Source organism: Eschrichtius robustus, chromosome X (assembly GCF_028021215.1).
Source record: "Eschrichtius robustus isolate mEscRob2 chromosome X, mEscRob2.pri, whole genome shotgun sequence".
Lineage (NCBI taxonomy): Eukaryota > Metazoa > Chordata > Mammalia > Artiodactyla > Eschrichtiidae > Eschrichtius > Eschrichtius robustus.
Window position 1 is genome coordinate 62,258,919 of NC_090845.1, and position 17,421 is coordinate 62,276,339.

General features: G+C 35.8%; 1 protein-coding gene across 1 annotated transcript in view; it reads right to left on the bottom strand.

The window, feature by feature from the left end:
• TEX11 (testis expressed 11) overlaps positions 1-17,421 on the bottom strand; it is a 375,812-nt gene that overhangs the window by 218,187 nt on the left and 140,204 nt on the right. Inside the window, exons 10-11 of the mRNA XM_068533357.1 lie at positions 5,382-5,436; positions 2,086-2,178 (exon numbers count right to left, since the gene is read on the bottom strand). Coding sequence (XP_068389458.1) covers positions 2,086-2,178; positions 5,382-5,436 — 148 coding nt within the window. The remainder of the gene's footprint in view (positions 1-2,085; positions 2,179-5,381; positions 5,437-17,421) is intronic.

Here is a 17,421-nt window from a genome sequence, read left to right on the forward strand (position 1 = left end):
AGTAGAATGTTGAGTGCCAACTGGTAAATATGAAGGGAGTGCTACAGTTAGAAAATGATTATTTGGCAACCATCATAAGATTGATTCAGGCAAGAACACTAATTCTTAAGGAAATTTTTAATAAAAAGCAGGGTATATGCATAATTTTAAAGTGTCTGTTGGTTGCAAGGGATAAATGGTTAATATACAGTGAAGATATACAACACTTTTGAACAGGTGATCAATATTATCACCAGTGAGGAGCAGATGGACATCAGGGGCCTCCAAATGTGATGCCCTGAGAAGGGACACAATATCACTCATGCAGTATTCCAGTCACAAATGCATAATATGAGTTTAATCAGAAGGAAACATCAGATAAATCTCAAATGAAGAATTTTCATTTAAAACAAGGTAGGGAGCTAATGTATTCTTCCAAAATATCAATGACACAGAAGTCAAAAGAAAGGCTACAGAAATGTTCCAGATTACAGGGGACTAAAGAGACATGTCACATAAATGCAATACCTAATCCTAGATTGAGTAATCCTGTATTTGAGAGAAAAACATGCTATACAGTTCATTACTGAGTGTATATAACATATATTATTATTACAGATATCAATATATATTACCCTCAATAAGATGAATGTGTGAATTATATTTCCTCAATAATACAGAGAAAGAGAGAATGCACAAAATGTTAATAACAGGTGATTCTGGGTAAAGTAAATAGACGGGTATTCTTTGAACTATTCTTACTCTTTCAATCTTTCTCTAGGTTTGAAATTGTTTACAAATAAAACTCTTTTAAGTGTATATTGCCACTGAAATCCTAATGCACCCAGTTCATCAATGTCCAGGGTCAATAATTAGGCTATTAAATGTGATATGTCAGGAGTAATGCAGATGGACAATTATTGTTATAAAAACTGCAACTTCTGTACCCAGTGAACAAAGAGACATGCTGACAAGAGGTCATGTAGCTAGTATGCAGCCTCCTCCATTGTCTTGGATCCTGTTTTTTATTGAGACTTGCATCTTAGCAAATGCAAAAAAAAAAAGGATGCAGCTTTTGAAAATGTTCATGTATATGAATATTTTTAAATTTAAAAATTTAACATAAAAGAAGTTTTTCAGCATTAAATAACCCCATCCATGTGACATAAATTTCAGGAAAATATAATTCAAGTAAATGGTTTCTTTGGGCAATTTAATATTCTGATAAATTCAACTATTCACTTTCATGCTTCCCATCTTGTTGAAAAAACTCTTTTGAAAATGTATCAGGGACTTCCCTGGTGGTGCAGTGGTTAAGAATCCGCCTGCCAAAGCAGGGGACAAGGGTTCCATTCCTGGTCTGGGAAGATCCCACATGCCATGGAGCAATAAGCCCGTGTGCCACAACTACTGAGCCTGCACTCTAGAGCCCGCGAGCTACAACGACTGAGCCCACGTGCTACAACTACTGAAGCCTGCGTGCCTAGAGCCCGTGCTCTACAACAAGAGAAGCCACCGCAATGAGAAGCCCGCGCACCGCAACGAAGAATAGCCCCTGCTCACCGCAACTAGAGAAAGCCCGCGCCCAGCAACGAAGACCCAATGCAGCCAAAATAAATAAAATTTTCTAAAAATGTATCAGTATATTTAATCGCCTTACAGAGTAAAACACATTGATCCTAATTGAATCTCTTTAAACAGTCATCAGCCTATCAATGTTCCTTATCCAGGAGTATAGAGGTATTGTATGTATGAATATGTGTATGTTCGTATGAGCATCAGCTGAAAGTGAATGACTGATGTTGGTTTTTTTAAACTAAATCCCATTATCTCCCTATTTTATCATTTCCTTCTTTACCCTAAAATTTACTCACATCAGAGAACCTTTTCTGTTTTGTGCAAAAGAAAATTTTTTTCAAAAATATCTATTGTCAAAGAGGTATATTTTATTCTTCCTTTCTGTGCTGCAGAAGAGATTGCAACAATCTGTTGTTTAAAAAAAAAAACAGGAATACTGGAGCAAATGTCTACAGTGGATTTCAAAATGTGAATCAATGCTTTCAAAATTTCATTAAGCTAATTTTCAAAAGTAAAAACCTCTTATACCTTGTTTGCTAGGTTTATAGCGATGAGAGCCTTATAATATTCTTTGTCGTCCCAATCCACATAAGCAGTGGCTAGTAACCGTAGAACTTTAGCCTATAATTAAAAATAGAAAAAAAACACACACAGTTGAGGGTTAAACTGCAATAAAACAGCTGAGTAGCACTTACACAGTGACAGGCATTTCTCAAACCTCAGTCATAATTATGAAATAGCATTTCCTTAGGCAACCACATAGTCTTGGGGTATGTCTCATCATTATGCTACCCACACCAAATACCATCTGAGAATTTTACAGTAATAGCTTATTTAAATTTAATATAATTGTGTTAATACAATTATTTTCTTAACAGTGTTTTAGTGGTAAAGTACTTAATCATCCTCACTTTAAAAATAAGGAAATTAAAGCACAGCAATATTTAATGTAATCATCTTACCACCTACTGTTTAGGTAGCATTATATTAGGCCTCCATCAAAAGAAACAAATAGAAAGACATAATCCCTCTCTCAAAGACTTTATAGCCTAGTTGAGATTAACCAATTGGACCAAGGGCACAAATACCACCATTTCACTAGGAGCAGATATACTTTCCTATAGACAAGAGTCCTCCCAACTCAACCAAGTTTTAAAATTAATAAAGTATTTCTTTATTAAGAAATAAGTATTTCTTTATTAAGAAATAAGAAATAATTAAGTCAGTTTCTCCAGCCAGATCTACATTGATAAGGGGAATAACTCTACTTAGCACAGACTTATTTAACTACAGATTCACATTTTGAAAGCAGGAGGCCTATTTCAATGAAGATTCTGCCTCTAAGTATAATGAGGACAGTAGGATCAGGCAAAGGTGGTCTTCTAACTTAAAAAAAAAATGTTAAGCACATTAGGGCTCTGCGAATCTTAGAGAAATGGCATTTAGGGTGTGATACCTTTGAGTTTTTAATTCAAAAACTAAGATGGATATAATGTACTTAATATCATTATTATTATGGTGGAGCAACTCTCAACTTATAAACTTCGCCAGAGGACTTTGATGGAGTAAATATGGCATCTCTGAGAAAGACTTTAGCTATTTCGTAATAGTAAAAGGGTCAAATAATCAGAAAGAGAGAACAAAATGGATGAATCTCAAAACTATTATGTTAAGCAAAAGAAGCCAGACATAAAACAGTACATACTGTATGATTTCATTGATACACAGTTCAAGATAAGCCAAAAATATTCTACAGCAATAAAAGTCAGAATAGTGGTTTTATCATTGGGGTATGAATGGCTATTAACTGGAAAGGGGCCAAGGTAACTTTTGAGGGTGATGGAAATTTCTGTATCTTGATCTGTGTGGTAGTTACAAAACTATATAGATAAACTGAAAATCATCAGGCTGTATACTTTTAAGATTTATGCAATTTAGTGTATGTGTGTGTATATATATATATATATATATATATATATATATATATATATATATATATATTTAAGTTATACCACAATAAAATACTGCTAGCATGAAAGAAAAACTATTTCATAATCTTACTTCTCCATACCTTGCAGTATGAATATTAGATTTCAATCATGCTTAAATCCTATCTTCCATCCTCATTTCCTCCTCCAGACGTCTTCTCATCTAAATCCCTTGCCTCGTATTCCCTTCTCCCTCCCTTTTAACTGTATGAACCCCATCTGCTTTCCGAGGCCTATCTCCTACCAAAAGGTTTCTTCAACTATTCTAGTCAACATTAATATTCCCCTTTTCTGCATGCCCTTGCGTATACTTCAGGTTAGTACCACACAGTTTATCACTTATTTTTCCCAAATTGTTTCACTTGTACTCATTTTTTTAAATCTTTTTTTTTGAAATTTTAACTGAAGTATAAAATACATACAAAAAAGTTCCAAAATCTCAATGGTACAACTCTGAATTTTCACAAAGTGAGCACACATATGTTAACAACACAGAAATCAGGAAACAGAAGTTTAGTCTCATCTCATGTCTCTTTTCAGACACTATTCCAAACAAGGGTAACCAATTATCTGACTTCCAACACCATGTATTAGTTCTACCTGCTTTTGGCATTCACATTTATGGAATCATACAGTATGTACTACTTTGTATTTTGCTCTGTTTGTTCAACATTATATGTGAGAACGTCCATATTGTTACAATTATTGTATTCTATTCTCGTTGTTATATGATATTCTATTATATGACACTATCATAATATATTTTCATTATTTTTAATTGTGATAAAATACACATAACATAAAATTGACCATTGTAACCATTTTTAAGTGTATGGTTCAGTAGCATTAAGTATATTCACATTGTTGTGCAACCAGCACCACCATACATCTCCAGAACTCTTTTAATCTCACAAAATTGAAACTCTACCCATTAAACAATAGCTCCCCATGTTCTCCTCCCTCCAAACCTCTGCAACCACCATTCTATTTTCCGTCTCTTTGAACTTGACTACCCAACATATCTCACTGAGCTGGAATCATACAGTATGTCTTTTTGCGAATGGCTTATTTCACATAGCATAATGTCCTCAAGGTTCATCTATGTTGTAGCATGTGTCAGAATCTCCTTCCTTTTCATGGCTGAATAATATTCCATTGTATTCACCTGTATCAGTTTCATCCTTTAAACATAAGCTATTTAAGGGCAGAGGCCACGTTTTATACTTCTTTTTTTTTCCCCCATCTACCACATTGCTATATATACTGAGATATATATGTGTGTGTGTATATACATATATATGTATATATGTGTGTGTGTGTGTGTGTGTGTGTGTGTGTGTGTGTGTGTGTGTGTGTGTGTATTCCGTTACATTTTGAGTGATATACTGTAATAATGGTAAGAAGCAGAGACGGATACTCAAAAAAATTCCATTCTGCTATGGCATGTATTAAATTAGTTTTATATCAGATTTATTTACATAATCACATTTTACTTGATTAAATATTAAAATTAACTTCCATACCAAGCACGTTCTATCTGGGTGGTTAAAGAAACCTAGCATTTTTGAACATGCAAATAAAAGCTAAAACTTATATAGCCAAACATTGTCCTAAGCACTTTACATGTATTAATTAATTCATGGGTACAAGAATCTACCTGGAGGGGAGATTCCATAAGTATATCAACTTTACAGAAAGTAATGCACTGAGATATTAAATGATGTGCCCAGTGAATAATCTACTCACAAATGGAGGGAGAGACTATCATAATTTTATTACAATAACATAAACTGTATTTCTTCAACCTACTTCTGCAATATTTAACATGATCCTTACCAGCATTGTTGGCTGAACACAATTCTTATCCATCTTCCCAATATCATAGCTTTGGCTATCATTAAAAAAGGAAAAAATACATATAAATACATATTTATTTCAAATTATATATATTTTTTCAAGACTACATATTACTAAGAAGACATGTTATAATTATACTTAATTAAACTTTTCTATTTTGCACTACAACAGATGATCAGCCGATTGACACATAAAAATCAATTATATAAAGCAATACTTTCTAACTTTAGAAAACCACAGAGATAGCCTCATCCACCAGAGGGCAGACAGCTGAAGCCAGAAGAACTACAATCCTGCACCCTGTGGAAAAAAAACCACATTCACAGAAAGATAGACAAGATGAAAAGGCAGAGGGCTATGTCCCAGATGAAGGAACAAGATAAAACCCCAGAAAAACAACTAAATGAAGTGGAGATAGGCAACCTTCCAGAAAAAGAATTCAGAATAATGATAGTGAAGATGATCCAGGACCTCGGAAAGACAATGGAGGCAAAGATTGAGAAGATGCAAGAAGTGTTTAACAAAGACCTAGAAGAATTAAAGAACAAACAAACAGATGACCAATACAATAACTGAAATGAAAACTACACTAGAAGGAATCAATAGCAGAATAACTGAGGCAGAAGAACGGATAAGTGACCCGGAAGACAGAATGGTGGAATTCACTGCTGCAGAATAGAATAAAGAAAAAAGAATGAAAAGAAATGAAGACAGCCTAAGAGACCTCTGGGACATTAAACGCAACAACATTCGCATTATAGGGGTCCCAGAAGGAGAAGAGAGAGAGAAAGGACCAGAGAAAATATTTGAAGAGATTATAGTCGAAAACTTCCCTCACATGCGAAAGGAAATAGCCACCCAAGTCCAGGAAGCACAGCGAGTCCCATACAGGATAAACCCAAGGAGAAACACGCCGAGACACACAGTAATCAAACTGGCAAAAGTTAAAGACAAAGAAAAATTATAGAAAGCAGCAAGGGAAAAACGACAAATAACATACAAGGGGACTCCCATAAGGTTAATAACAGCTGATTTCTCAGCAGAAGCTCTACAAGCCAGAAGGGAGTGGCATGATATACTTAAAGTGATGAAAGGGAAGAACCTACAACCAAGGTTACTCTACCCGGCAAGGATCTCATTCAGATTCGATGGAGAAATCAAAAGCTTTACAGACAAGCAAAAGCTAAGAGAATTCAGCACCACCAAACCAGCTCTACAACTTCTCTAAGTGGGAAACACAAGAGAAGAAAAGGACCTACAAACACAAACCCAAAACAATTAAGAAAATGGTCATAGGAACATACGTATCGATAATTACCTTAAACGTGAATGGATTAAATGCTCCAACCAAAAGACACAGGCTTGCTGAATGGATACAAAAACAAGACCCATATATATGCTGTCTACAAGAGACCCACCTCAGACCTAGGGACACATACAGACTGAAAGTGAGGGGATGGAAAAAGATATTCCATGCAAAGGGAAATCAAAAGAAAGCTGGAGTAGCAATACTCATATCAGATAAAATAGACTTTAAAATAAAGAATGTTACAAGAGACAAGAAAGGACACTACATAATGATCAAGGGATCAATCGAAGAAGAAGATACAGCAATTATAAATATATATGCACCCAACATAGGAGCACCTCAATACATAAGGCAACTGCTAACAGCTACAAAAGAGGAAACTGACAGTAACACAATAATAGTGGGGGACTTTAACACCTCACTTACACCAATGGACAGATCATCCAAAATGAAAATAAATAAGGAAACACAAGCTTTAAATGACACAATAGACCAGATAGATTTAATTGATATTTATAGGACATTCCATCCAAAAACAGCAGATTATACTTTCTTCTCAAGTACGCACGGAACATTCTCCAGGATAGATCACATCTTGGGTCACAAATCAAGCCTCAGTAACTTTAAGAAAATTGAAATCATATCAAGCATCTTTTCTGACCACAACGCTATGAGATTAGAAATGAATTAAAGGGAAAAAAACGTAAAAAACACAAACACATGGACGCTAAACAATACGTTACTAAATAACTAAGAGATCACTGAAGAAATCAAAGAGGAAATCAAAAAATACCTAGAGACAAATGACAATGAAAACACGACGATCCAAAGCCTATGGGATGCTGCAAAAGCAGTACTAAGAGGGAAGTTTATAGCTATACAAGCTTACCTCAAGAAACAAGAAAAATCTCTTACACCAATGGACAGATGAGCCAGACAGAAAATAAATAAGGCAACAAAAGCTTTAAATGACACAATAGACCAGATAGATTTAATTGATATTTATAGGACATACTAACCAAAAACAGAAGGTTACCCTTTCTTCTCAAGTGCACACAAAACATTCTCCAGGATAGATCACATCTTGGGTCACAAATCAAGCCTTGGTAAATTTAAGAAAACTGAAAGCATATCAAGCATTTTTTCTGACCACAACGCTATGAGATAAGAAATAAATTACAGGGGAAAAAACATAAAAAACACAAACACATGGAGACGAAACAATATGTTACTGAATAACCAAGAGATCACTGAAGAAGTCAAAGAGGAAATCAAAACATACCTAGAGACAAATGACAATGGGATTTGTCTGGGATACAGCAAAAGCAGTTCTAAGAGGGAAGTTTATAGCAATACAAGCCTACCTCAAGAAACAAGAAAAATCTCAAATAAACAATCTAACCTTACACCTAAAGGAATTAGAGAAAGAAGAACAAAAGACCCCCGAAGTTAGCAGAAGGAAAGAAATCATAAAGATCAGATCAGAAATAAATGAAAAAGAAATGAAGGCAACGATAGCAAAGATCAATAAAACTAAAAGCTGGTTCTTTGAGAAGATAAACAAAATTGATAAAACCTTTAGCCAGACTCATCAAGAAAAAGAGGGAGAGGACTCAAATCAATAAAATTAGAAATGAAAAAGGAGAAGTTACAACAGACACCACAGAAATACAAAGCATCCTAAGAGACTACTACAAGCAACTCTATGCCAATAAAATGGACAACCTGGAAGAAATGGACAAATCTTAGAAAGGTATAAACTTCCAAGACTGAACCAGGAAGAAATAGAAAATATGAACAGAACAATCACAAGTAATGAAATTGAAACTGTGATTAAGAATCTTCCAACAAACAAAAGTCCAGGACCAGATGGCTTCACAGGCAAATTCTATCAAACATTTAGAGAAGAGCTAACACCCATCCTTCTCAAACTCTTCCAGAAAATTGCAGAGGAAGGAACACTCCCAAACTCATTCTATGAGGCTACCATCACCAGACAAAGATACTACAAAAAAAGAAAATTACAGATCGATATCACTGATGAATATAGATGCAAGAATCCTCAACAAAATACTAGCAAACAGAATCCAACAACACATTAAAAGGATCATACACCATGATCAAGTTGGATTTATCCCAGGGATGCAAGGATTCTTCGAGATACACAAATCAATGTGATACACCACATTAACAAATTGAAGAATAAAAACCATATGATCATCTCAATAGATGCAGAAAAAGCTTTTGACAAAATTCAACACCCATTAAAAAAGAAAAGAAAAGAAAAGAAAGCCACAATTTCCTCAGGATATATATCCAACAAATCAACACTATAATTATATTACTGCTCTTTTCCATTTGGCTATATACACACTAGATTAAATGATTTTACATGTGTGTACAAGCCCTTACTTTATGGGCACATTTTAAAGTGTAAGAAATATATTTTTAAAATAAAACAAATACAGGAGTTTTCATGGAAACAAATGCTTTAGCAATATTTATTAAGCTTTACAACACCCTTGTGACGCACAGTATTAGTTCCATTTTGCAGCTGAATGAACTAATTTAGCAGTTAAGTGATTTCTAATATTTCCTAGATTGGTATTAAAAATGAGAGTAAGGGGATGGGGAGAAAAGAAATTTGACTTTCAGTTCTCTGCTTTAATTACCATACCATATTATCTACAGGACATTCTGATAACCACAAATAATGTATTAATATGAGCCTCAGGTTTTCCAAAAAAAACTTAAAAAGTAAAACAAAGATCACTCACCATAAAATTGGTATTCCAAGGGAGGAAGTCAATAAAATTTTGGTGAACTGGACTAAACTGAAGCCATTACTTTGAAGTATTCCTCTTACTTTTACTTTTTAAAAGACCCATAGCTACCAAACTGAGTTTTCAGCTTGCTAACAAGGACATAATGCTGGCCTACATTATAATGGCCTCATTGTAAGCCCTATCTCATAGAGGTGTCTGTTGGTACATTAAACCTTCTACTTCCAGTTTTTAAAATAATCAATGAAAATGGAACTTCTGCAACAGTGGTATTAAGGAGCTCTTGGACCCCCCTCTCCCCAGTGAAACAACCATTTGCCTGGAAAAATCATTAAAACAACCACTTAAGGTCTCTGGAAAGTGTCCTAAGGGCATACAGCAAATGGAAAAACATGTATTTAAAAAAAATCAACTGAATCTCAGTAAGAACAGTGGGAGTCTGTGGCATTTGAGCCATGACCTGCTCCTATCCATACCACCTCCATGTCATGGAAGCTACTCCAGATGAGTGCTGTCAGGAAAGTAGGAATTCGGGAGTCGGGTGGGGAGATGAGTGAAATAGGTGACGGAGATAGAGAGGCACAAACTTCCAGTTATAAAATAAATAAGTCACGGGGACATAATGTACAGTATAGGGAATATAGGCAATAATACTATAATAACTTTGTATGGTGAAAAGTGGTAACTATACTTATCATGGTGACCATTTTGTAATATACAAAAATACCAAATCACTATGTTGTACACCTGAAACTGATATAATGTTGAAACTCAACTTCAATTTAAAACAAAAAGAAAGTGGGAATTCCCTCTCCCTCCAGGTCCTAGACTCAGGCTGCCAGCCTCTCTCATCTTTCCCAGATCTGTGTTGCGAAGTGCTATTATAGGCAGGCACGACGAGAGGACTGGGTCTTCCTTTCCCCACTCAGTTCTCACTCTTAGGGTAAGGGCTCTACCCCAGGGGTAACAGCTCAAGAATACTGGGACCCTGAGCCCTTTCACCCAGGCTGGCTCATTTGGCAGAGGATGCAGGACAGGAGGGCATGCTAAGTAGATTAGGGGCTACCATCTCCCCAACAACTACTCATATAGTAGGGGTGTCACTGCAAGAGTAGCTGCCATGCTCCTGCCCCCAGCTGCAGCAGTGTGCCAGTTTCCACCCAGGGGAAGAAGTGGGCAACAAAGAGGAAGAGCTCAGCATTTCTGCCTAAGGGGAATGACTTTATTTGAAACAGAGCAAGGAGAGATTCCTGCCTAAAGGCATAGTCAAAAACAATGGAGATCTTGCTGGTGAGCAATTAAGAAGGGGCTGGTACCTCCAAGATAATAGTAGCAACAAGTGAAATAGCAGACAAGCCAGAAGTTTGAACAGAGAGAACCAGGGAAAGAGACAAGAACAATCCTAGGGTCACACTCATCCCTGGGGATACAGAAGGCTATGCATATGTTCTAGGCTGCACCCACTCAGGAACAATCAGAGGGAAATATGGGACTAGAAAGCATTCCTCAAGTCATACACAGATTCATCAGCAAACAGCCTTGAGCCTGAGTGGCTCAAGGGGCTTATCAAAACCTCTGACCAAACACGGACTGAAAATTAAGCTATTCTTATCCAGGGGTGATGGTAAGGAAGCCAAGCTTAAAAATCAAATCACACTTCCACCTTATGGCTCCACATGTAAGGAGCTTGGAAGTCACAACTCCATCCTAACAAGTAAAAAACTGGAAAGACTTTTAAAGATCAACAACTCTTCTTGGATCCAAAAGAGAGGTGAGGACACAGGGCAAACCACTACCCCCAAGATTGGGGAGACAGGCAAAAATACAAAGAGTTGACGCTTAGCACAGGAGAGATTCACAAGTAAAAACTACCAAGGGCACCACTGCTAGGGCAGGAAATTGAGAACTGTAGTTGACAGACTGCTGGAAGTTCAGTGTGGACAAGTCTGAGAGTTAAAACTCCAAGAGGACATAGTTAAAGGGGGATACCCACAATATTGTCAGATTAATCTCCAGGAGCTCAACCAGATTCCCACAGTAAATATCATAGAAAAATTCCCTTGGGCTTTGGCAGGAAAAGGTAAAAAGGAACCATTTTGAAACAGCCCAGAGCAATCTGTTGTTTTTTTTGTTTGTTTGTTTTTTTGTGAACGACAAAAATATTTACTGTGTCTTCGAGGGGCACTTGTGTTTGGTGGTTTTTTAAAATAATTTTTAAAATTAATTTTTAAATTTATTTTTTTTTGGCTGCGTTGGGTCTTCGTTGCTACGCGCATGCTTTCTCTAGTTGCGGCGAGCAGGGGCTACTCCTCGTTGCAGTGTGCGGGCTTCTCACTGTGGTGGCTTCTCTTGTTGCGGCGCACAGGCTCTAGGTGCATGGACTTCAGTAGTTGTGGCACACGGGCTTCAGTAGTTGTGTTCTTAACAAGGCCTGCCCTCAGGGCAAACTAGTGAACCAGGGCCTAACCTCCTGGGGTATTATCAGAGGCTAACTGACCTGGGGAAGAGAAATACTCAACCCCAGTCTACGCTAGCCATTCTGTACCACCTAAGAGGGGAGGAAAAAAATGAGAAACATGTGTGAAGTTCACAGTTCAGAGGCAGAGACTCATGAAAAGACTGAAAACTAGTCATAGGACTATAGGCCTCTCCCTCCTCCACACCTAGCCACCACATTACTAAAGGCCTATTTACAGTAGTTCCGTTTACCAAGTATATCAAGTCCCACTACCAAGGAAAAAGTACAAGGCATACCAAAAGGCAAAAAACACAATTTGAAGAGACAGTAAGCATCAGAACCAGACATGGCAGTGATGTTGGAATTATCAGGCCAGGAATTTAAAATAACTATGATTAATATGCTAAGGGTTCCAATGGATAAAGTAGACAGGTAACATAAGCAGAGAGCTGGAAAGGCTAAGAAAGAAGCAAAAAGAAATGCCAGAGATAAAAAACACCGTAACAAACATGAAGATGGTCTCTGATGGACTTTTTAATAAACTTGACATGGCTGAGGAAAGAATCTATGAGCTAGAGAATCCTTGAAAACAGAAAAGCAAAGAGAACGAAGACTGAAGAAAAAAAAAAAAAGATCAGAATGTCAACGGACTGTGGGACAACTGCAAAAGGTGTAATGTAAGTGTAATGGGAATACCAAAAGAAAAAAGAAAGGAACAGAAGACACATTTGAAACAATAATGACTGAGAATTTCCCCAAATTAATGTCCAATACCAAACCACAGACCCAGGAAGCTCTGAGAACACCAAGCAGGATAAATACCAAAAACTACACCTATGCATATAATTTTCCAATTACAGAAAATCAAAGATAAAGAAAAAAGTCCTGAAACAAGCCAGAGGAAAAAAACACCTTATCTTAAAAGGTGCAAAGATAAGAATTATATCCAACTTCTTAGAAGCCATACAAGCAAGAAGAGAGTGGAGTGAAATATTTAGTACTGAGAGAAAAACAGCATCAACTTACAATTCTGTACCCTGTGAAAATATCATTCAAAAGTAAAGGAGACATAAAGACTTTCTCAGACAAACAAAAATTGAGGCAATTTGTTGCCAACAGACTGGCCTTGCAAGAAATGGTAAAAGAAGTTCTCCAGAGAGAAGAGAAATAATATAGGTCAGAAACTTGGATGTACATAAAGTAAGTAAGAGCATGGAAGAAGGAATAAGTGAAGGTAAAATAAAAATTTACTTTTCTTGCCCTTAACTGATCTAACAGATAACTGTTCAAAATAATAACAATAAAAATGTGTTCAATAATGTGTGCATATTTATATATCTTCTGTGTGTGTGTGTATATATATGTATATATACAGAGACAATAAAGTGAAATAAATGACACAGAATAAAGTGAAATAAATGACAGCAATGATACAAGGGGTGGGAGGGAGGAATTTTGATACTATAAGGTACTCACACTACTCATGAAGTGGTACAGTGTTATTTGAAAGTGTACTTGGATTAGTGGTACATGTATATTGCAAACTCTAGAGCAACCACTAAGAAAAGTTTTCTAAATTTTAACCTATAGGCTAAGAAAAGAGCAAAAATGGAATCATATAAAATACTCCACTAAAACCACAAAAGGCAGAAGAAGAGTGGAAGACAACAATAGGAAAAAAGAACAAGAACAACAAATAGAAGACAGTAACAGTACAATATGGTAGATATTAATCCAACTGTATCTATCATCATTTTGAATTTCAATGGCCTAAGTGCACCAATTAAAAGAGATTGTCAGAACGGATTTTTTTAAATGCCTGAACTATACATTGTTTACAAGAAACCCACTTTAAATATAAAGACACATAGAGATAAAAAGTAAATGGATGGAGAAAAATATACCATGCTAACACTATCCTAAGAAAGCAGGAGTAGCTATATTAATTTCAGATAGAGCACATTTCAATGTAAGGAAAATTATCAGGGATAAAGAAGGGCATTACATAATGATAAAGAGGTCAATTCTCCAAGAAAACATAACAATTCTTAACATGTATGAGCCTAACAACAGAGCATCAAACTATGTGAGGCAAAAACTGATAGAACAGCAAGGAGAAATAGATGAATCTACTATCACTGTTGAAGATTTCAAGATCCCTCTCTCAGAAATGGACAGATAGAACAGGCACAAAATCAGTAAGAATATAGTTGAATGCAGCAACACCATCAATCAACTGCATATAATTGAAATGTACAGACTACTAGATCCATTCTTACCAAATTCATATGGAATATTCACCAAGATAGACCACATTCTGAGCCATAAAACATACTGTAACAAATTTGAAGTACAGAATTCATATAATATCTGCTGTCAGACCACAATGGAATTAAAATAGAAATCAATAATGGAAGATAACAGGAAAATTCCAAAATATGTAGAGATTAAACAATACTCTAAATAAAACATGGGTCAAAGGAGAAATTTCAACAGAAATTTTAAAGTAGTTTAAATGAAAATGAAAACACAACTTATCAAAATGTGTGGGATGCAGCAAAAGCAGTACATAGAAGGAAATTTATAGCATTCAATGCATATATTAGAAAAGAAGAAATATCTAAAATCAGTAAGTTTCCACCTTAAGTAACTGGAAAAAAGAGGAAATTAAATCAAAAGCAAGCAGAAAAAAAGAAATAATAAGAATTAGAGCAGAAATCAATGAAATTAAAAACAGGAAATCAATAGAGAAAATAAATGAAACCAAAAGCTGGTATTTGAAACAACTGATAAAATTAATAAGCCTGTTAACCAGGCTAAGAAAAATAGAGGACACAAATTATTAACATCAGAAATGAAAGAGGGGACATCACTATAGACCCCTTGAAAATTTAAAGAGTATTAAAAGGAATACTATGAACAACTCTATGTCCACAAATTTGAGAACCTAGATTAAATGGACCAATTCCTTGAAAGACCCAGGCAGCCAAAACTCACGTGAAAAGAAATGACAGTCTGATTAGACCTGTATCTATTTTATAAATTGAATCAAAAATTATTAACCTTCCAGCTCTAGTCAAGTAAGAAGCAGGCATGGGGGAAGGTGCAGGAAGGAAGCTGGAGGGTGATGGAGACGAGACACATGCTGCTCTAAGGAGTTTGCACTTGACCCTACAGGTCAGTGTTTCTGAACTTGTATGGATCAACATTAAAAGAAAGAGCTGATTAAAAAAAAAATTATTAACCTTCCAAAATAGAAAGCACCAGGCCCAGATGGGTTCACGGCTGAATCCTATCAAACTTTTCTTCCAGTTTTATTGAGATATAATTGACAAACAGCACTGTACAAGTTTAAGGTGTACAGCATAATGATTTGACTTACATATATCGTGAAATGATTATCACAATGATTTAGTGAGCATCCATCATCTCATATGGATACAAAATTAAATCAATAGAAAATATTGTTTCCTTGTGATGAGAACTCTTAGGATTTATCATCTCAACAACTTTCATATATAACACACAGTACTGTTAGTCATATTTATCATGTTGTACGTTAAAATCCTAGTACTTACTTATCTTATAACTGGAAGTTTGTACCTTTTGACTGCCTTCATCCAATCCTCCCTCTCCCTACTCCCCACCTCTAGTAACCACAAATCTGATTTCTTTTCCTATGAGTTTGTTTCTGAAGTATAATTGACCTGCAACACTATGTTAGTTCCTGTTACAAAACACAGTGATTGGATATTCCCTATACATTTCAAAATGTTCACAATGATAAGTCTAGTTATAATATGTCACCATGCAGAGATATTAGATAGTTATTGACTGACTATATTCCCCATACCATTCATTTCATACCTCTGACATTTATTTTGCAACTGGAGGTTTGTACCTCTTAATCTCCCTCACCTATTTCTCTCCTCCCCCCCCCAACCCCTCCCCTTTGGCAACCACTTGTTTGTTCTCTGTATCTATAACTTTTGTTATATTTATTCATTTTCTTTCTAGATTCCACATAAAAGTGAAATCTTACAGTATTTATCTTTCTCTGTCTAACTTTATTTCACTTGGCATAATACTCTCTAGGTTCATCCATGTTGTTGCAAATGGGAAGATTTCATTCTTTTTATGGCTGAGTAATATTCCACTGTGTGTGTGTTTGTGTATGAATGCAAATCTTTTACCTCCTTAGATTTATTCCTAGATATTTATTCTTTTTGATGTGATCGATAGGATAGTTTTCTTAATGTCTCTTTCTGATAGTTCATTGTTAAAGTATAGAAATACAACAGAGTTCAGAAATACAACTTTTCTGAATTCACTGATAAGTTGTAGTAGTTTTTTGGAATTCTATAAAACATTTAAGGATGAAATTATATAAATTCTCTATAATCTCTTTCAGAGGATAGAAGCAGAAGGAAAACTTCCTAACTCATTCTATGAGGCCAACATTACCCTAATACCCAAACCAGACAGACATTAAAAGAAAATGAATAGACCAATACCTGTCACGAACATAGATGCAAAAATCCTCAACAAAATATTAGCAAATTGAATCCAAAAACAAATTTTAAAAAATTATACACCACAACAAAGTGGGATTTATCCCAAATATGCAAGGCTGGTTCAACATTCAAAAATCAGTTAATGTAATCTATCACATCAACAGACTAAAAAAAAATCACATCAGTAGATGAAGGAAAAGCATTTGAAAAATATCAAATACCCATTCATGATCAAAAAATAAAAAACCTTTCATTAAACTAGTAACAACTTGATAAAGACCATCTACAAATAATATACAGCTAACATCATAATTAATGGTGAGAAGATTGAAACTTTTCCAGTAATTCAGGAAAAAGACAAGGATGTCCCTTCTCACAACTCCTTTTCAACATCATACTGGAAGTCCTTGCTAATGCAGTAAGGCAAAAATGAGAAATCAAAGATATGCAGATTGAGAAAGAAGATATAAAACTATCTTTGCTCACAAATGACATGATAATCTATGTAGAAAACTGACAAAGAGCTTCCCTGGTGGCGCAGTGGTTGAGAATCCACCTGCCAATGCAAGGGACACAGGTTCGAGCCCTGGTCCGGGAAGATCCCACATGCCACAGGGCAACTAAGCCCGTGCGCCACAACTACTGAGCCTGCACTCTAGAGCCTGCAAGCCACAACTACTGAAGCCCGCGTGCCTATAGCCTGTGCTCCGCTACAAGAGAAGCCAGCCACCGCAATGAGAAGCCCACGCACCGCAACAAAGAGTAGCCCCTGCTCGCCACAACTAGAGAAAAGCCCACGTGCAGCGACGAAGACCCAACACAGCCAAAAATAAATAAACTAATTAATTTTTAAAAAAGAGAAAATTTACAAAAAAACTGAAAGAATCGACAAAAAAACTCCTGGAACTAATAAGTGATTATAGTAAGGTTTCAGGATACAAGGCTAACATACAAA